The sequence below is a fragment of the Lissotriton helveticus genome, chromosome 10 (assembly GCF_964261635.1).
Source record: "Lissotriton helveticus chromosome 10, aLisHel1.1, whole genome shotgun sequence".
Classification (NCBI taxonomy): Eukaryota; Metazoa; Chordata; class Amphibia; order Caudata; family Salamandridae; genus Lissotriton; species Lissotriton helveticus.
The window spans coordinates 203249867-203271849 of NC_136071.1; the positions used below are offsets into that span (position 1 = coordinate 203249867).

At 45.2% G+C, this 21983-nt stretch overlaps 1 protein-coding gene across 4 annotated transcripts in view; it reads right to left on the reverse strand.

Annotated features, from left to right (window-relative positions):
* The window catches only part of USP42 (ubiquitin specific peptidase 42), a 525507-nt gene that overhangs the window by 171973 nt on the left and 331551 nt on the right, over positions 1-21983 (reverse strand). For all 4 annotated transcript variants that reach the window (XM_078665145.1, XM_078665143.1, XM_078665146.1 and 1 more), the window contains exon 14: positions 3006-3103. In XM_078665145.1, coding sequence (XP_078521271.1) covers positions 3006-3103 — 98 coding nt within the window. The remainder of the gene's footprint in view (positions 1-3005; positions 3104-21983) is intronic.

The window sequence follows — 21983 nt, forward strand, 5'->3', positions numbered from 1 at the left end:
TCCCGCCTCCCTTTGGACCAGGCTCTTCGAAGTTGGCTACTGTGCACGCTACACCGTGGGGCCTTCGAGAGTAGTAGCCATGGCCGAGGTAATCCTACCTGAACGCCAATACAAACATCAGACACTCTCATCAGGATAGATAAGCTGTATAGATACTCGCTCACCGACACACTTAAGATGTTGTGCAGCCTCATCTTCCACTACCGTTGCCCCGCGCCCTCTTGGAGGGCGAACTTAGCTGACACTCTTCCTCATAACACACATGTGTCAAAGCGGGCCACTATCCACCTGAGGACGTTGATGAGTGCTAGCATAGCTCTGTAACTACGGGTTCGCATAAAAAAAGAGAAAACCCTACAGACCCATACCTCTGTATTACCGAATGTTTGTATGATTGTGCAGTGCTAAAATAGACCAATTTACGCCGCCGAACCTCAGGGTTATCGGCCTTGAGGCTGTGTTCATCAACTACACAAAATACAGTTCAGGATGTACGCGGCTGGCCCGCATGGGTTGTAAGCTGACTGCTGTGTAACATGCACGTTGAATAATAAAGGTCTTAAAATATAAAAAAAAAAAAATAATTAAGGACCAATTTCAATTAAACATACAACTTATAAAAAAAAAAAAAAAAAATCAGGCAGATACTCTAGATAAGGTGAATGTCCAACCATAACTGTCGATCGTATCTGCATAAAATCGCTAAACAATTCGTGGCCCGAACTGTAGTGCCCACCATGGTGGTAAAGCGTTTGCCAATGTTGTCTAGGCGCCTACCATCTTTGTCTGGTGGAGCTGTTATTGGGACAGAAGGATTCCGAGACCTCCTCTGCGTCGCCTGAGAGATAACTGAGTCTGGTCTAGGGTGAATTGAGAAGCAGGCAGGAGCACCATCTGGCGCCTTGTAGTTCTTGTCGATCCTAGGAAGGATCGCAGGAATTGAAAACGGAGTCTTCATTATCTTTACCCCTTCTTCCCAGATATGATCAATTATTAGAATTGAACGAATCGACTTTCTGCCTTGGTCCTTAAAATCATACAGAAAACATTCTGTCTTCTGTACTGGCATTGATAGATGGAATCTAGAGGCTGTCCTTTCCATGATAGCATGAAAACCTCCTATGTCCTCAGGAGGGGAGTCAACAGCTTGGGGAACTGGCGAGGCTGGTGTTGGAATAAGATACTCATCCCATTCGTCCACAGTAGTGAGTGAGTTTGGTATTTCTCCATCTTCAGCCACCGTGCCTCCGTCATCATCCTGAAGGAATTGTGAAGGTAGGGCTACCTGGGGCTCTGAGACAGGGGTAGCAGGAGTCGCAAGCTGCACAGCTGCAGGCGCAGGGTCTCTTTCCGGGACTGTTACTGGAGGAAAACGAGCATTATAGACCCTCAACATCGCTGTAAGGTCTTGCATTAAAGCAGCAGGCATCTGAACCATACGTTCTTGGTGAAATGATTCTTGAGGTCCTCTTAAAGACTCACAGGGTTCATAATATTCTTCCTCGTCACATCCTCCTGATATTTTATCCGGAGTTGAGAAGGGACCATAGGGGTCTTCGTCATCAAATAGTGACTAGGAGGTAAAGGTGAAATATGTGACAAATCCTGGTAAAATTGTCTTGAAGATGTCAATTTGCAGCTTAAAACTGGCGTGATTTTTCTTCCACAGGTGAAAGATTAGACCACAGGAGCATATGACCTCAAACAACAGGGCAAGGCAACTGACTAAAATATTCTGGACAAGGAAAAACTTCCGCTCATTGCTCTCTCTGGTTTAACAAACTGTGGTATGTGTTAGCAATGGAACTACTAACACAACCTATATCATACAGAACAAAAATTCACTGTGAGATAAGGACAGTGATAGACTACTTCTCGAGGGGGGAGGGGGCACCTTTACTTTACGCACCCTTGCCTGAGGGCCCTCAATTTGTTTACTAGGAACCCTATCCATTGGCACTAACTCCTCCAAATTCCACCATTGTCACTCGGCTTGCCAACTCATCCCAATGCACTCAAGGGTAAGGCATGCCACGGATATAAAATTAAAAAAAGCAACAAAAAAAAAAAAAAAAAAAAAAAGAACATGCACAGCAGCTAGGCACAGTCATCATTTCCCATACCCCTACTGCTATAACAACACTTCTCTCTTAACGACTGCATGCAATACCTACCTTAATTTTTTGAGAATGTAGGAGGGCAGAGACCACCTGTTGGTTCCCTCCCAAGTTCGAAAAGCGTTGATTGCTTGTGTGATACTAAATGTTTAAGCAACCGCAGGACTGAGGCTATAAATGACCCATCTTACCTCAATAAACAACTAAAAATTAACAGTAATAAAGAATACAATAACAAAATGTTTAAAAACAATATTTTTGGCATTGACAAATCTAATTATTGCATTTTAATTAGGTTATTCGGGATGTTTTTATATGATTTTTGATATACCATATTTTATTAGGATTGCTCTGATGAACAATTTCAGATATAAACGTTATATGAACTCTTGGACATTTAGGGTCTTTATTTTTACCTTATTCATCTTGTTTTAACATTTCTTCATTAAAAAAATCTAATAACATTGTTTCTTGTTGTACAAACAGATAACTGCAGCAACAAAACACACTTGAACATCACTACATAAATACTGATATATTATGTGTAGATAAATTGTTTGCATTTTGGGTTGCAATTTCAATGCTCCAAAAATTTGCAAGATCCCAAGTCCTCTGTGTCAAAGTGAAATAATGTAAAAAGCAAGCTCAAACAATATTCAAATACTTGAATATTTGTTTTCTGAAATGGGAAAAACTACAAGAAAATCACATATACTAATATGCTTAAGAACATGTTTCCAGTTAAATTCCAAAACAACGGTCTTGACTGCCCTGGTTCTTGAAAAGCATACCAAATAATTTTGGTTACTTATAACAGGCCACCACTATGACTAAATGGCAAGAATCACTGGCAGTAGTACGAATACACATGCATACATTTATGCATACCTTTTTTCTTCTTCTGACAAAGTTTTCAATGTGGTGTTCTTTATAAACGACTGCACTATTTGATCCTCTGGAACAGATGGTAAAACTGCGGAAACAGCCTAAAAGAATAAAAAAAGAAAGTGACCTAAAGAAAAAAGTGTATATTTCTTGGGCGTACACCTACAATTAGGTGCACAAAGTAATTTCTTATTTTCCATTGGTAGCAGAATCTGGAAATAAAATGCTTAGCCAACTACAGCCAACATTGAGGGAACGTATACACAGGCTATCAGAAGTAGCAATGTTCACTCTTATACAAATGCAACACTTGTCATGTAAAGGCATACTAAATGGTTGTAAAGAACAAACAAAATACTCAACTTTGGTAACACTATTTCTGGTGAACATTCTATTTAACTGCAGATTCCTTACCACGTGAATACCTCCAGGCATCATACTAGATCTCAAAGTTTTGCTCAGGCATTCCGTCGCGCGGATAGGTGGCATCATGCAGATCCGCATCCAGTCTGTACTGCCTGGAAATTAAGTTAGGGTAACAATAGAACCATCACCTTCACGAGTCAATGTACTTTTCTTGCCTATATCTGCAGGCACAGCGGGATGCGAAGCTCTCAGTACTTAGACTGTGCCTGTATGCAGATCTCTAATTGGAATCTTTTTAGCATGGACCAAAGGAGTCTGTTGCCTAGTAAGGTGGACAGGTGGGTGAGGAACCTGCTGTTAGATAAGAGTATCCGCCAAAAAGACTGTAGCCGAAGGTAAGTAATATGTTCTTCTGATGGATACATCAGACCGCGGATTCCTCACCTTGAGAATAGGTATCAAAGCAGAACTTTCCCACCCAGGTGATGGGTCTGTGGAATGATTCAGACCACAAATTCTTGAAGACTAAACGGGCAAAGTGCCCTTCCCGCCGGATCTGCCTATCCGTGTAGTAATGCCTTGTGCAGATACCCATGTTGCAGCCTGCAAAACGTTCAGAAGAGGCACGCCAGTGCAGTGGTAGCAGCTTTCGCTCTGGCAGAATGAGCCCACAGGCCTTCTGAAGGCTGTTTCTTATCTAGGCCACAGCAGATCTTTATACAAAGGACAATCCAGCTGGAGATAGTTCATTTGTGCACTGCTTTTCCTTTCATCCTTTCATTGCCCCAGAGAACCCCACTAAGAGTTGATCATCCGCCCTATAGTACTTGGTACGATAAATGTAATAACTAAGAGTTCTCTCTGGGTCTCTGGGTGATGGGGTATCTCTTTCTTCTGAGATGGATGAGATGGGGCAAAGAACTACGGCAGAGTGATAGACTGCCAATGTGTAAGGGAACTATAACTTCTGGGAGGAACGCTGCCATAGTCCATAGCACTAGTTTGCCCGGAAAAATTGTGGTGTATGGTTGCTGGAAAGAAAGTGATTGCAGCTCACTCATGCAACAAGCTGACGTGATTACTATGAGGTACACGGTCTTCAATATGAGCACCCTCGAAGGGCAACTGTACATTGGCTCAAATGCGGTGCAGATCCAGAATGCGAAACCAGACTGAAGTTCCACTAGGGCATCACAAACTGTTTTGGCGGGAACAAGTGGATTAGCCCTCTCAAAAAATGCACTACAACAATTGATTCAAACACGTCTCATTGGGTAATCACAAAAATGCTGATAAAGCTGATAAGGAAGACAGATAAAATGTAACTGATACCCCTGAAAGGCTTTGTTGGGCTAGTGCTAGGGTCAAAGGAATAACATCACACAACTGGGTTTGCAAGTGTTGGATTTACTGAGAAGAACACCAATCTACAAGCTTCTCCCAGCATTCCAGATGGTGCAGCTTGCATGGTCACCCCTATTTTTTTGTGTGGACTGATGCTGCACGTTTCTGTGCACTGACACTCTGCTAAACATTCAGCATCTCACAACTGATCGACAGTCAGACCTCCAAGCAAGAAACCAAAGTATGGGTACTGGTACTCCAGAGCCCTAAGTTTTGGAATGCTGTGGTTCAGACCAAGAACAAACTAGTTACCTACCTAGAACAATACATTGAAGAGTGACTCAGATTCCCAAACCGGGCATATTTTCACTATCTACCATGTGGGCTTTGAATGGTATTTTTTTTTTTCCAACATGTTTAAACTATTGTTTTTTTTGTGTTTAATTGTTATTAAGTAAGGCACAGGGGTACATAGCATGGGTAATCATCATCCAACAGTCAGGTACGGCAACTTCATACTATGATAATTATGATAAGATGATACATAGTACATAACGGTGAGAATGGGGAGGAAAGGGAAGGATGGGAAGGTAGTCATGGGGGGAGAGGGTAGGAAATGGGGGCTAGGGGCCTCTGGGAAGTGTTCACATACGATTTAAGATAGTTCCAAGGGTCAAGGAAGCTGGATGGCGACCTGCAGGTGGTGGGGTAGTACGGGCCCACGTCGCTGATGTGGAGCTGGCTCCCGGGTGGGCACTGTCTGTGGTGTCTGCCTGGACGTATGGTAACGGATGGGTGTGGGGGAATATGAGCATTCTGGATAAGAAATATCTTTTATGTTAGGAAGCGACGGGGCTGATGAACAGGTAGGGCGTCTGGGCCCAGGCGTCTCAAGTTGTGTGTGGGGCGGAGGTCAAGGTTGGGGTTGTAGAACAGGCAGGAAGTAAGGGTTGCCCCCCCCCGATTTATCTATCGGTGACATATCCATAGGTCATTGTATAAATTAATAGGAGTATGATGAAAAGAAAGGGTAAGGAGGAGAGAGATGGTGTTGGTGATCTAATCCACTGTTGTCACACCACATTGAGATGTTGTGATCTACAGAAAATGGGATACTATAGATTAAAATACCAGTCATTATATCAAGTTTCAGAAAGGATGTTGCAAGCATTATCTAGAGGGCTGCCCACTTTAGTTCTACATCTGTTCACGTCTGAGATGACTAGGCACCTAGTTAAGCCAAATAGACACATGCACCATAAAACTAGATTTTGTTCCAGGGTATAGGTGGAAGAAAATATCTTCGACTATGAACAGGTCTGGTAGATGATTTACATCCATCTGATTATCATCAAGTTGGTCAAGGCTGTGCCTCTAGGCATCAAAGTTTGTCAAATTTTGATCGGAAACTTTCTTCAGCGTCTTAATTACATGCAGCCTAAATTACAGAAGTCTCATTGCTAACTGTGGTGACTGCAGGGATAAACAGGGAGAATTTGCTTCCAGGCATGATCGTATCTGTAATTGCAAGACTCGACGTAAACAGAAGCGTCTCTGCACCAATATTGGCTCATAGATACAAATGATGTGCAATAGGGACGTCTCTGCTGACCCACAGAGTCTGCAGACCTGCCCTGATGATCCTGTTAACCGGTCAAAGCAATTCTCTTTAAGACAAATTACACAGCATCTTGACTGTAGTAGTATTTTTTGGGGGGGTTTTGAGCCGAGAGTCCATAAAGCCTAAAATTTGACCTTTATTGTAAAGAGTGGAGTCAACTTAATAAAGGCACACCTACAGCTTCAGTGTCAAGTGTTAATTTTGCCTGCTTCAGAAACAATCTATTTAACGCTTTAGGAGGATGGGGAATTCCCAGAGATCTTTAGCCTTCAAAGAATCCATCGAGGCTCTTAAATATTTGTACCATTCTCGTTTTTCATCCACAAGGATTAGAAAAATTGTGTGTTTCAAAGAGCCCCGGCTTGCGTTCTTCGCTTTTAATCCGTATGCCCAAAAACACACACTTTTACAATCAAGTTTTGCCTGGGTAGATTAAATTTCAATCACAAGCACACTGCTGGAGATGCATTCGGAAGGGCAAATACTGAGCGACAACATTTATTTTACCCTTGATCCAGCCATGACTAAAGGCAGTCTCTGAATGTAAACGCTCCATACATCAAAGTTGGCATTAGCTTACTATTGATCACCTTGCAGACCAGTTGGGGCCATTTATTTTTTGCATCAGCTTGCAGAAATTCAAAATCAATGCTGCACAGATGTTCTTCTGAGAGGATAAGTGGGCACCAAAACTGCCTAGTTCATTAAAGAAAACACCCAGGTATTTGATGGGATTGACTTTTTCCAGCTTCCTATTGGATAGATCTTGTGAGAAGTTGGCCTGGTATATGATATCCGCTAATTAAAGTAGGCACCTTGCACCAGTCCAAACATCCCTTATGGTGATTTATATAACCTCAGAAAGCTATCCACGTGGTAGCTGTCGAGAGCAGCCTTCAGGCTTAGTCTTGAAGGAATGTTAAGCAGCCTGTTGTACCAGAATGCAACCTTAATGTAGTGGTTAAATGAAAGGAGAACCACACAGTAGTTATAAAAATATGTATTTATTTTTATAACACACCTTAAATACCTCACAGTATCTGCTACACGCAGATGCACACTAAGCACACAATACTGTAGCACAGAAACAAACGTAAGTAGCACTAATACACAGTGGGCTCCACGGGGAGACCAAACCATATACTAAAATAGTGGTATAAGAACCACGACTTGAGTCAAGACAGTGTCTAGAGGTTTTAGAATCGCGGGGACCCCAAGGAACCACCCAAGGTGAGTAAGTAGAGACCCCACGGAGGACATGTGCAGTGTGAGAACACGACCGCGTGCTACGTACAATTCAATAGGAGAGTCGCGGTTGCAGTTTTAGTGTTTAAGGACCCTTCCCAGTGGATTACGAAGAAACCCTTTAGAACATAGAAGGTTGGAGAGCCACCCCACACGTGGATACCAAAGCACCAGAGTTACTTATCCCAGGGAAGATGGGTGCATAGGGTCGAAGTGGCGTCGGAAACCGCTGTTGTCTCAATGGAAGTCTTCAAAGAAATGCCACTGCTGGAAAGAAGAAAAGTGTCCTGTGGAACCCACAGGTAGATTCTTGAAGGGAAGAATCTGAAAGCAGAGGAGACAGAGTCTGGGTCACTCAGGAGTGACCAGGGGCTCGGTAGACGAATGCCCACTGATGTCAGGTGCTTCAGGTGTGAAGATGGAGACCTTGACTCAGCAGCCACGGGGAACAGGAGACGTCGAGGACGACCAGGAGCCGAATACAAGCTGCCCCGCGAAGGATGTCGAGTGCTGAGGGGTCAGTGTCCGGCGGGAGCACCAATAAGCCTTGGCAGCGGCAACCCACAAAGAAGGTCGAGGAAGGTCACAGTCTGGCCCAGCAAGGACAAGGAGACTCACCACAGCAAGGGGAATAAGGGCAGGCCTGGAGCAACCAGGGGAGCCCAAGAAAATCAGTGTTGTCCCTCAAATGGACCCACAGACCGGAGGCACAAGTGTCGCAAGCGGACCTCTAGTAGTTTCACAAAGTAACAGCTTGCAGGGCACAGAGTGCGAGGAGGCCGAAGTCCTTTCTACAAAATGTGCGCAGAGGTTGGGACTTTCGATTGCCCAATGCACTTAGTTGGGGAACGCCAACAGGCATATGCAACTGCAAAAGTAGGCGGTGCACAGGGGTTCAGGTTATGTGGTGCCCATAAGGGATACTGGGCTCAAACTTGGTGAAAGGGCAGCTCCACTTCAAGGAACGTAGGAACCCACCTCCTATGTTGCTAGAGCCTTCGGAGTCCGCAGGAACTCAGGATCAGCAGTGTTACGGTGCCTGCAAATGCAGGGAAGTGACCCCTTCACCCCAAGGGAGATACTTCAGTTGTCCTTGATGCTCCACAGGTCCTGCACGGAGCCTGTATGGTGTATGGGCACAGACGATGCTTTGGACGAAGAGGGAGATGAAGTCAGGTCCAGTCGAAGTCCAGAGTGTTCAGATGCTCGAAGTTCAGTGGTTTCTTGATCAGATTTTTGTCCACGTCGAATCTAGAGTCTTACAGCCAGGTAAGCCCTTTTATACCCACGGGAGAGGGTTGGACAGATTCAGGGGACCCTCCCAGGGGAGGGTCAGAACAGTGGGGAGGATACTCCCAAGTCCTTTGTCCAGTTTTGCGCCAGGGCAGGAGCCAACAGCTCCCAGGACTGGTTTGAATTGGACAACGCACAGGGACGCCAAGTGTGCACCAGATGCAGACTTTCAGGCATTTTGGAGGTGCACCCACCCAGCCCCAATACACTAAATCCTGTCTAGGATGTGGTCACACCTCCCTGTGACTGGATGTCTATTGTCCTACTTCCCCTGCTCGAGCTTGGCTCAGCAGCAGGGGGACAGAAATGTTTCTCTGGTCTGCAGCAACCATTTCGTGCTGCCCGGGTGGAGAAGGTTGGTACCGGGAAGACCAGTGACCCCAAGAAGCTTGCTTCAGAAGGGTGGAATCATACCTCCCACACGTAACCTCCGGTTACCGGTGTGGAGGTATGATTCCAAGGCGTTTGATACCAAACACAACATGTTTGTTGCAGCCGTTTTCGAAATGGCATTTTACGCTAGCATATAATGCACCTCTACCTATATATCTTGCTACGTCACCGACAACCCGGGAGAACGGTCTCCCAAGGCTGCAGAGGGGCTCTGCTCATGCAGGAACACCCTCTCACGTAAAACCCAGCACCCTGCCTTCAGGATTGTCAAGGCCTGCTAGAGGGGTGACTGATAGGTTTTAAGTGTAGTGACCTATAGATATAGTAAACTCATATCTAAAGTAAGTGGTGCAAGCACCAGATTATACAGGCTTTAATGGCAGGCCTGTAGTTCCATTTTGCATGGCCTCTCATGGGTGGCATAATACATGCTGCAGCCCATTGGAGGCCTCTGGGGTACCTGTGCCCTGGGTACATGTGTACCATATACTACGTACTGACAAGGTACCCCATTATCCAATCTGGAGTGTACCTAAGTACATGCATAACATTTTAAGAAGAAAGCAGATAGACTGGGGTCCTGACTAGCAGAATCCCAGTCAGACTAGTCACAAACAGTGTAACATCAAGCAAAAATTGGGGGTAACCATAAGAAGCAGATCATACTTTCCTACAGATCCCAAACCCCTATGATATGGACTTTCCCACTTAGTACTATTATCTTACTTTTGGCACTGTTTATTTGAATGTTATTTAGCTTACTGTAGCAACCCAAGGCTAACGCTAGAGGCCAATCTCGGTATGGTCAAAGATAAAGGTGCCTGCAGTTCTCGGTGGAAACACTCTCGCTTTTGCTAAATGGGCATTGATATCAGCCAAGTACAGGTCAAAGAGGAGTTGGGCCAGAATTAAACCTTGCTTCACCCCATAGATGTTGCAAGCTTACCTGTCGTGGCCCAGTTAGATGTTAAATATATCTTCACCCAGCTTTGGGAGTAGAGGCTGATTATGGCATTTAGTAATGGAATGAGGAAATCCCAGTTTTGCAGATTAGTCCATAGTAAGCCTCTTATTACATAATCAGACCAAATGCAGTTGGAAAGTCTATGAATGCTGTGAACTGAGAGGAGAGCCCCTTTTTCATTGCTGCCTCTGACAGAGCAGTCACTGTTATCATGTTGTCCTCTGTCCCACATCATTTTTGGAAGCCCATCGAGGGACATGGAATTAGCTCATTGACCGGTGTCCATTGTTCCAGCTCTGTAAGACGTCCTTTTGCGAATGCTTCACCATCCAAGTCCAGCAAGGTGATGAGTTTAGGATTTTCCGGTAAATCTCCAGGGCCCATCTTACGGATGGATATCAGAATCGAGCTTCTCCAACTTTCTGGAATGATGTGAAAAAGCAGACAGTTCATAAATAGTGGGAACAGAACATTCACCCACTCACGACTAGCTGTTTTAAAAATGACTGCTGGAAGGCCATTTGGGCCGGGGGCCCCTATGGTGTGCAATGACTTGATTTCTGTTAGTACTGCATCATACTTCAGCATTAGTGCTTCGTGCTTGGAGGAACATCTGCCCTTCGCTTCACTGGCTCTATGCTCCACTGGAGCTACTACCTCATCCGCCACATACAGGGCTTCAATGTATCTAGACCATAATGCAACTGAGATGTTGCTGTGAGGAGGAGTTTTATTTGGCCTCAGTAATTGATGGACAAGGAACCAAAATGCACGCAGGTTTGGTGATCTTGCTGCCTCATACAGTTTTAACCATTGCTACTCTTGACAGTTTTGTTTCAGATCCGAAAGTTTTCCGTTGTACTGTTTCCTAATTTCTAGGAGTAGATCTTGTGTGTTTGTTGGTATGATCTTGAGCAAGTTAACTTTTTGTAGCATTAAACTTTTTTTTCCAGTTGTCTGATTTCATCATTCATTTGAGGGCCGTCTGATGGATAACTTTCTTGTGTCTACTCGTGCTCTTGAAAGTTGAGATTGTCCTGAATGATACTAATGGAAATGTGCCAGGAGTCAGTCATACCTTTAAACTCATATTCAATCCTCTGATGTATGTCCATCCTATTTTCTTGACTGGGGTTACTTCCTCCTACTAGACTCAGTGGGTCTTTACAGTAGCCTCCGTGTGAGAACGGACTCTTTAGGATCACGTGGTAGCTAATCCCCGTGTGAAGAAGCGCGAATGATTTGATTTTCGAAAAGTTCTGCCCTTAAGTGCAATGTGTAGTCCAAGGTTGACTTTTGGTTGTAGGAGATTTCGGTGACAAAGGCTGGTTGGTCTGGGAGAATTCTTACATTGATACTAAAAAGGCCTAAATCATTTAACAGAGTAGCTGCTGCTGTGCCAGCTTTGTCGAGTTTGCCAATAGGCTTCATTATAGACGGGATTGCTCATTTTGCATCGTCTATTTGTTGCCAAATTGGTGTACTAACCTATTACAGTATGTTTGAATTAAAACGCCTGCCAAAATCCACATACCCTCAGACTGTATAGTCCCCTGATCACTCAATATAGCAACTATGTTTTTGAGTTGAGTTTTCTTCTTTGCAAATAGTGGATTGACATAAACATTACTGAAGATCCCGGTTAACTTGGCATTTGTTGGAGGAGGTTTAATCACTTGGGCGCCACAGACGTAATGGTTAAGCCCTCGACTGCAGCACTGCTGTGCCAAGGACGCAACCATTATGTCCTGGTACCCACCCACGGGGGAAGCACTGGTGTTCCCCTCGTGGGCCGCTGATTAACAGGCACCCACCTGGGAAGGCGGCGGAAGAGCTTCTGCTGCCACCCCCGGTAACCCCTATCCCCCGGCAATCTGATGACGGCGTGTGCACAGTGCGCCAACGTCATCAGAGCAGGCCAGGGACGCGCTGCAAGCCATTGCTTCCAGCACAAAGGAGGAAAAAGTTTGTTTTTTCGGATATTGTGGAGGGAAGAAAAGAGCTTTTCCTTTCCCCCAGTGTCTCTTTGCAGTGCACTCCTGCTGCGCGATCGTGGGTGGGGCCACGATCACGCAGCAGGAAAGCACCCACTAGGCCTTCCGCGATTTTTTCTGGGCATTGCGAGTGGCCCCTTGGGCAAGGGCCGCGCCTTTTCATAGTTTGGCAAACTTTGGCCGTTTCTGACCCCTTATTTTTAGGTCGAACTGCTCCCAAGGGTGGCAGAAACCCACACGATACCAGGGCTAACGTAATCTGGCATGTGGGGGAGTGGCCCAATAGGCAAAGGCTCTCCCCTATTTTTCAGGCATTATTTTGGCCGTTACTTTCCCTGTTGGAGACAGATCAGCCATATTTCTAGGCCCATCTGCTCCCAAGGGGGCATAAACCCCCCAAGATACCAAAGCTAACGTAATTTGGTATGTTGGGGAGCAGCCCCTTAGGCAAGGGACCTCCCCCTATTTATTCGGGCACCATTTTAGTCGTTTATCAGCCATATTTCTAGACCTATCTGCCCCCAAGGTGGGCAGAATACCACTAGACACCAAGGACTGAATTTATTGATATGTTGGGGAGCGGCCCCTTGGGCAAGGGTAGCTCCCCATTATAAGGGCAATATTTTGGCCATTTTCTGATCTCCTTGGAGGCAGATCGGCTTTATTTTTAGGCCCATCTGTCCCACAGGAGGGCAGAAAGCCACAAGACACCAGGGATTTTCTTTAAGTATATGTTGGGGAGTGATCCCTTGGGCAAGAGCCGCTCCCCATTATGGGGGCAATATGTTGGTTGTTTTCTGACCCCCCACCCCCATTGGGGCAGATCAGGCTTATTTGGAGGCCCATCTGCCCCCGAGGGAGGCAGAAGACTACTAGACACCAGGGATTTCATTTATATGTTGGGGAGTGGCGCCTTGGGTAAGGGTCACAGCTCATCATACGGGTAATATTGTGGCAGTTTACTAAAAACGCAGGTTACTCCCTTGCAAAATCAGGTCATTTTGTGATAGATAATTTTGATGTCGCTACAGTACATTTTGGGCCATTTCTTTTCACAGGCACTAGGCCTACCCACACAAGTGAGGTACCATTTTTATTGGGAGACTTGGGGGACATGTTGGGTGGAAGGAAGTTTGTGGCTCTCTGCAGATTCCAGAACTTTCCATCACATAAATGTGGGGATAATGTGTTTTTTCCACACCCACTTCTGCCACTAACTGGAAGGAGGCTGATAGCACAGAAAATAGGAAAAATAGGCTATGTCTCAGTAAAATTCCAAAACGGTTTAGAAAATGTTGGTCTTCTGACAAAAGTCTGCAGTTCCTGAAAGCTGGGAAGATGGTGATTTTAGCACCTCAAACACTTCGTTGATAATATTTGCAGGGAAAAAAAACGAACGCTTTCTTCTGCAGCATTTTTTCCCACAAAGCCCAAATTTTGCTGAATTTTGGCTAATTTCTCGGTCCCCTCCAGGGGAATCCACAAACCTCACATTCCAACTAACTCTTATGGCCATCAGATGCTCTCACCACCAAGGCCTAGTCTTTATCAGAAGAGCTCTCATGAATCATTTAGACAATTTTCCCTTTCTTTTTCCTACTGTCCGCTTTTCCATTGTAAAGATTGGCCTTGCACACACGCAAAAAATGACCAAGGCCTCTACAACAATAGCACTTTGTCTTCATGAAAGGGCAATCTTCGTGTGTGGACACATGTCTAACACTTCCAGATCTAAAACATTAAGTTTTGTTCCTTTCTACGAAAATGCCCAACTTAGTTTTCTTCCTAACAACAACGTTCACATCTTGCACACCTGCCTAACAACAATCTACCTTGGAAGAAGTTTTGTTCTCTGACCTCAAAACTGATAAGTAGGGTGAGGCATTTTCAATTTTCTTTGCAATAGTTTTTGCCTTCTCTAAAGTAGGTTAATTTTCGCTCAACAACTTTTCCAGAATTTTAAGATTACTCATTCTCTTAATTAATTGGTCTCTTATAATTTTATTATGCAACTCCTTGAATTTGCATGATGCTGCGAGTACGCATAAGCTGCTAGTACGCATAAACATCCCACATATTGCTCAATGTTTTCACTTGGTAACTGACACCTAGAGAAAAATGTATGCCACTCCACTACAACATTATATTTTTTGTTGTGGTCCATATTTAAAGCAATAATAGCCTTTTGATATGTGTCCTGATCATTGTCACCCTGCGCACCAGATGGTAGACTTCTTAAAATCTCAAGTCAAACACATTTTCTCATAGGGGTAAAAGCATCACCACCAAATGCCTCCAGATATGACTAAGACGCATACTTCCAATCATCCCATGGGATCATGGGCTGGTCAGAATGCTGCAGAAACATAGGAGGAGCAACTATAGATTCCATAATAACAGTAATCAAGTAGTTTGGACAATTACCTAAACAAACAGTACAGAATTAAAAGAGCAATAAATTCAAAACAGCAAAGATAAACAAAGTGGTCACCGATGTCGCTGGGAGTTAAAACAACAAATTAATATAAAGTTATCATCGTTGTCTATCCCTTGCCTGTATGGCGAGTATTTCATTGCAAGTATGATGTAGTTCTCCTTCACTCATATGAAGACCCTTTTATATTTCAACGTAAGAGATGATGCAGTCCTCCTTCACAGAAGACCAGCTTATATTTCAATGGCCGAGATCAAGTAGTCCTCCTTCAGTTGCTATGCCACAACCCTTCCCCGTGTTGTGGGTTATAAGCAAGATTAGAAGTAAAGTATTGAGAAAATCAGCCTTCAAACTCATATTGATAAGGGTTGTTTGCAGAGCAAATGTACTTTTTTTTAACAACGTAGACTGTCAGCCCATTTACATGCATGCTGCCATGCAGACCATCCCGAGATAAAAACAGCATTCTGCGCTGTGCCTGCTTGTAACTGGCGTGCGAGGTGATTGCCATGCGAATGCGCTCGAGCTGAACTTTTTGAATAATGCCTTGCCGAAGCAAAATATTCCAAAACTTTTAATTGTAGCCACAAAAGTTGAGGAATGAACCAGAGTGCTGGTGATCGTGGCTGTAATTAATTGAAGTGTGGCAGGCAGCAAACACAGTAGATTCAAACACATTGCTTCAGTCGTTTCACTCATAGATTAAAACACAGCGCTCCCGTTGATCTGTTCCTGTGGCGCACATAGTTAAACAAGCATTGAAAATGCAATAGGTCTCGCCTTTGATTAAGTTAAAGTCATTTGCTTAGCTAATGGTATTGTTTAGCAAAGCAAATGGCTTTAACTTAATAAAAGGCGAGGCCTATTGCATTTTCAATGGTTGTTTTACACTTGAAGCCATAGTGAAATAAAGTCCTTTACACAGAATCACACAACGTCAGTCAACTGCAGAAGTTTGGATTAGGATGCATGATGGCAAGTAAAACAAGTTTAAAAAAAAAAAACACTGGGAGGAAGGAGGAGAAACACGAGAGACGGCCTGTGGCCGTCAAAGTGAAAGTTTTTGAGTGTAAGCTCACCCAGCAATTAGAAGGCACTGTGTCACACCGCAAGTAAAACAAGTTTAAAAAAAAAAAAACACTGGGAGGGGGGAGGAGAAACACGAGAGACGGCCTGAGGCCGTCAAAGTGAAAGTACGGCCGGCATTGCTGTGGGGAAGGGGGAGGAGAAATGCGACACGCCTGGATATAGTGTGAAGCAGCAGGGGCCTTTAAAGTGAAGCTTCACTTCAAAGGGGTGGGAGGAGTGCGGCTCGGCTTGTGGGGCGGAGCGGGAAGAGCTGCTGGGGAACAGATGGCTGGCGATTTGATGCTGTGCACGCGCATTTTAGGTCAATGCGCTTGCGCATTGACCTAAAAGCGCACGGGCACAGCATCAAATCGCCAGTTAGTTAAAGTCTGTTTAAGCCCCTATAGTCTCGCTCCGCTCAATGCGCATGGACAGGTCGCGAGACCTAAAAACAGAATGCACGCAACTCTAAGAAGCGAGGGCGAAGAAAACTGATCAGCGCTAGGATCAATGCAAAATTGGCTCACTTACAGCTCTTTGTTTGTTTCCTTTATGGTCCATTTCAGTGTTGTCCTTAGAAGTTAAACCCCTCGCACACCATCAAAGTACCTCTTATACCATGTTGGGAAAAAAGGACGCAAATTTGGCGTGGATACCTGATGTGAACAAAAAGTTATGGGGGCTCAAGGGCGAACTAACCCAAATAGTCGAAAATATGCTTGGCAGTGAAGGGTTTAAAATCCAGTTTGGCTAAAACTAGGTCGCCCAAGCCTTAAGATAGGCGCTGAGAGGGAGCAAACAACGTCATCGCCTGTGTTGGAATCACCTATGAGTGCACATCCTGGGTTTTTACCCCGCCATCCAAAACCCTATTGCACCTTTGGTATCGAGGATTCCCCTCTATTCTTGGAGACTCATCGGATTGCTTCTAATCAAAGGAGCAGGCTCCTGAGCTGAGTTGACGGCATTGTGGCCGGCAGTATCCAATTGCTTGCTGGAGGATAGCTACGAAAGCCCCTCTCACTCGTACCAGTAGGGCAGTCGCCCAGCTGACTCTCGCTGAAAGAGAGCACCGGATACCTACCCGACCCTATGTGAGGCATCCACACAGAGCCAGTCTGCCTCTTCCCACCGCCCGACCAGCTCTCGGGAAGGAGCAGCACGTTGGCAGAGATTTCTCAGAGCAGCAAGGGAAACACAGCAAGTGCTTCCCACGGCTGCTCTGCCGCCCCACTAACACCCCCGCTCCTTAGGTGTCTCGGGCTTAACGGCAGGGAGTTGATGTGATCTGTACTCTTTCCCAGAGTATACCTTCAACAGTTGCCCGTCCCTCTGACTCCACATTGACTGCTTGAATTTTCTTGGCCATCCAGTTCCTGCCCGAGTGCGCCCACCGCAGAGAATGGGGGTGCATCTCCCCTTCCAAGATCTGTGCTCAGTAACCCCTGGTATTATTGGAGTCTAATGGGGGGGGGGGTCGAGTCAGATGTGTAAACTACTGCTGCATTGCTGGGATCTTTTGGGGGATTCCTCCTGTCCTCCATTTTAGCGGCCCTTTGCTCCCCTTTCCATGGTCCCCCATGAGGAAGTTCTCAAGATGCCCCACAAGGGGAATAGGAAATGGAAAAAGGACTCTGTACAGGTGAAGCTTTTAATAAACTGAAAAAGGACTATCTCTTGCTGTCAAGGTACTCAGATGTCAAGGTGGGAGGGCATCTTGGAATTATGGTTTAGCTCTAACTCCTTACTACATAAGCCTCTTGTTTAATCTTGCTTTCTTGTTATACCACCCCATTGGCCCTCCGCTCCTCTTCCTCCAAATTACACTTGATGGCATTCTTCAAGGCTATTTGGCATAGGACAGGGTCTATTGAATCTGAACACAGACTAAGGCTCTCTCCTACCTTCTAGGAACCTCGATCTCAATTTGGGACACCCATCTTTGAATGGATTGAAGGGTTGCTGTTTCTAACGCCTACAATAACTCCCTCAAGTTACCTTTTGGTCTAACTTTGGCCCACTGGCAACAGTATTCACTCACTCATGGCCCCATCATTATGAGCCTTACTATTGACTACTGTAGTCACTCACTCATGGCCTACTCAATAAATTACCCCCCTAAGCTCTAAAAAATGCACCAAAAAGTCACAAACACCGCCTACTCAAATCACACCCTGAAACCCTGATCTCTGACCTATACTTCTGCTCGAGTAAGGGAAGGCTAATTAGTGACCTATCTTCTACACAAAAGGACATGCACAGAGGAGAACTGCCGTATACTCCCTGCTCTGAATAATCAACTCCAGGAAAATACCCCATGGGCTTAGACTAACTGTATCTCGTACTGCAGGGCATTTGTTATCATATCTCTCTATAATAATGGAATCACCCTAATTTAATCCTCTGACAACCTAGCAGTACTGAACAAGATTTTTCCTGTCATAAAAAGAGCTGTGACCAAAAGAACTCAACCCCTAACCGAAGACACACCAGCTCGCCTGACCGCTTCTGCACCTCATTGTACACCCTCCCATACACTAGCTTCACCCAGCCCTTTTTCAACGTTAGCCCATGCTCCCCCCCCACATCTCTGCCCACCCCTACCTTGGACTCCTCACTCCCTCCACGGACTATCTCTCTTTAATTCGACACTCTAGTCCCCATACACCAGATGCATCCATAACTACCTAGACCCTACTGCACCCCCACATCTCCTTCCAATACGCTGACGATGAATATGCCTGATCACATTCCCCCTGACATGACAAACCGAACGCCTCCTATCTGCCACCCTCAGGCTATCCCTCTGCCACTCTGACAATCCCACCGCAGGATATTACTGACGTTCAAACTCTCCCTTTCTCCACTGTTTACTTTCGCTCCCAACCCATGACCACCTGCCCACACGCCTCTTGGGAATCTCGCCTTGATGAGATCTCACTTTACCTTCTACATCTCAAGGAAGACACTCCAAGATTTACATCCTTACCTGCTGAGGTGCTGCTCAACCAAAGGCATGACAGTTTTCAGAAGAAGCAAGCTGGCTCCAAATTCGTTTTTGCTACCTAACCTCAACCTCCACACACCTCACCTTAATAGGAATTCCACTCCTGCCCCGAATTCCCCTCCTCGACCCAAGAGATCAAATGATTGCCTTTCAGACAGTGACATACATGCCCTACTCCTTTTCTACACCCCCCATGAAGACACCAACAAGGGCTGTCCAGGACAAATCCACGCCATGCTAAATAATCCCTACAGAGAACTGAGTCACAGCCCTAGAGGGGTTAACAAAACCAATCTCAAGTATTTCAACCCCAATCGCACTGTCACAGCCCACTCCAATACTCACCTGAAATGCATGCTCACTAATAACAGATTGGCTGTTAGTCATGCATCTGACATTTACGACCTCACCTGCACTCATGAGTCCGACCTCGTTATCCTGACAGAAACTTGATTAAATGAATTTTAGACCTACCAGTCCCCCCGTGTCACAACATCATTAGACTGTACAGAACTCACAAAACTGTTGGGGCGTTGCCTACATTTACCGTAATATCCTAGTTGTAACTCAGGCAGCTACTAATGCTCTTCCAGCAGGAGAATACCTTTGCATCAATATCGTTAGCAATGAAAGACTCATTTGCAAACTTCATCTAATCTACCACCCTCCCGGAGACAACAAGCTTTAATCGAACAAGTCATGGAAGTAATCTCAACCAATACTGATCAACAAACTACCCAGATCTTCCTTGGAGACCGGGTAGTAAACACCTTTAAAGTCTTTTTATCAGACCTCGATCTGACCCAAAGTTGTGATCGCCGCACACACAATAAAGGAGAGACCCTCAACCTAATCATTGCAAAATGGGGCAACACTGCACTGAAGTAAATTCTGCCCTGCAATTGGACAAACCACTACCGTATTACCTTCCTCATCAATGCTGAAGTGATCCCAAAACAAGCTGAAGTAAAAAAAGATAAATGCATTGGAAAAGAAATCTACAGAACCTAAACCTCAAATAACTTATTGACCCTCAGTCACAATTTCCTGACTCTCCAAGTGGACATGGTGGATGTCCACGACCTTACAGAGCATTACACTACCTCCATCTTGAATATCCCTGACTAAATAGCTCCCCTACAACAAATAAATGTATCCACCAAAGTCTCTAAACCCTGGTTCAACAAAAACCTCAATACTGAAAGATGACATTTGAGACTAGCAAAAAGAGCCAGGAGATCCTCACCTTCCATGGAGAACCTGAAAAGGTAAAGATCAGTGAGAAACACTTACAACAAAAGAATCAGAAATGCAAAGGACAATTTCTTTAGAACTGAACTGGACCAAGCCAAAAACTGCCCCATTTTTGGGGGGAAATTGTCAAGCAACAATCAACAGCTGATTCTAACTAACCTACCAACCATTCTTCATCCAACACAGTCTGCTATTCCTATCGTCACCTTGAGCATTCCCCCTAAAACAATGCCTCCGGGCACACATTCACTCCCCTCAAGGAAAGCGACATTCACTACTTGCTTACAGTGCTGAAACCTTCCAATCGCTTCATCAACCCATTACCTCTGATTATCTTTAAGGAGATCAAATCGTCTATCCTCCCATTATGGACTAAGATTGTAAATGCCTCACTCATTCAAAGCATAACCCTGACTGACTAAAAGTAGGGCATGTAACCCCTGGAGGGGCATCTTGAGAACTTACTCATGGGAGACCAGGGAAAGGGGAGCAGAGGGCCCCTAAAATGGAGGACAGGAGGATCTCGCTAATCCTGCGAGCTGATGTAATAGTTACAAGGAAAGCTGTTTTCCAAGAAAGGTGTTGCAGTAAGGCTTTGTGGATTAGTTCAAAGGGATCCTGCATAAGACGTGAGAGTACTATGTTGGGTTCCCAAGGAGGAGAGGGATGCCGTATGGGATGGAAAACCTTATATAAACCTTCTAAAAAATGCGTTGTGACAGATTTAGCCAGGTATAATAGTTATGCAAGAATACTATCTTCTTGACAAGTAGTGGGGTTCACGTTCTTGGAGGAACACCAAATGCAAAATCTCTTCTACTTGATGGTATAAGCGGAACGAGTGGAAGGCCGCTTAGCCTATTTGAAGAAGTCCATAAAGTCTTGTGGCAGGTTCAAATGTGCATAATGCACTAACTGAGGAGCCATGCAGCCAAATTCAAGGAGGAGAGATTGGAGTTAACCATCTGGCTTTTGAATTTTGTTAGGAGGTCTGGTCTGCATGGCAGCTTGAGATGTGGATGCAATGACTGGTGAAGCAGGTCCGTGTAAAACTACTGACGTGGCCACTCTGGAACTATGAGTATCATCTTGGCTTTCAAGTGGGATAGCTTAATTAAGACTTCCGGGATCAGGTGAATCAGTGGAAAAGCGTAAAGAAATCTGCCGGACCAGTCGATCCATAGGGCATTCCCCAGAGTTCCTGAAGTGTAGTACCTCAAGGCGAAGCAGTGGCATTTTTGCTTTCCTCAGTGGCGGACAAGTCGATGGTTGGTATGCCCCTCATTTGGAAGATACTTTGTGCGATCTCGTCATGCAAGACCCACTCGTGATTTTCTTCGAGTACTCTACTGAGTGCGTCTGCTGGCACACTTTGGACACCTGGGAGGTAAGTTGCAGTGATCTTTAGGTTCATGGCCAAGAGCCACCTCTAGATCGCCTGCCCCCCCCCCCCCCCCCCACCACCACCACTTGTGGAGGAAGTACATGGTGGCCGTATTGCCCGTGGGAACCAGCAGGGTGTTGATTGTGAATGAAGGGTGAAAGGCTGTGAGCTCTAGGAGATTTATGTGATGTCAGCTCTCTCTGGGACCCTGTGCCCTGAACCTGTGGGTGATTTGTGTGGGTTCCCCATCCTAGTAGTGATGCATCAGTCACTATAGTCTGAGTGGGGACCTGTTGGTGAAACGGCATGCCTTTGCAGGAGATTGACTAGAGAGCACCACCATTTCAGGGACTGCTTTGCATGAAGGGACAGCCTGATCCTGTCGTCCCAGTTGCCCATTAGTAGGCCCTACTGATCCTTGAGACATTCTTGAGAGGCCGTGGAGGCGAGAATTTGGAGTGAGGAAGATGCAGGAGGCCTTTAAGCCGAGAAGAGATAATACTGCCCTCAATGTTGGACGAAATACCTTTAAGACAGTGACATTTCTGAAGGATCGATAAGAGTCTCTTCTCCAAAGAACACATTTTTGCCAGCTTGCTGTTGACAGAGGCTAC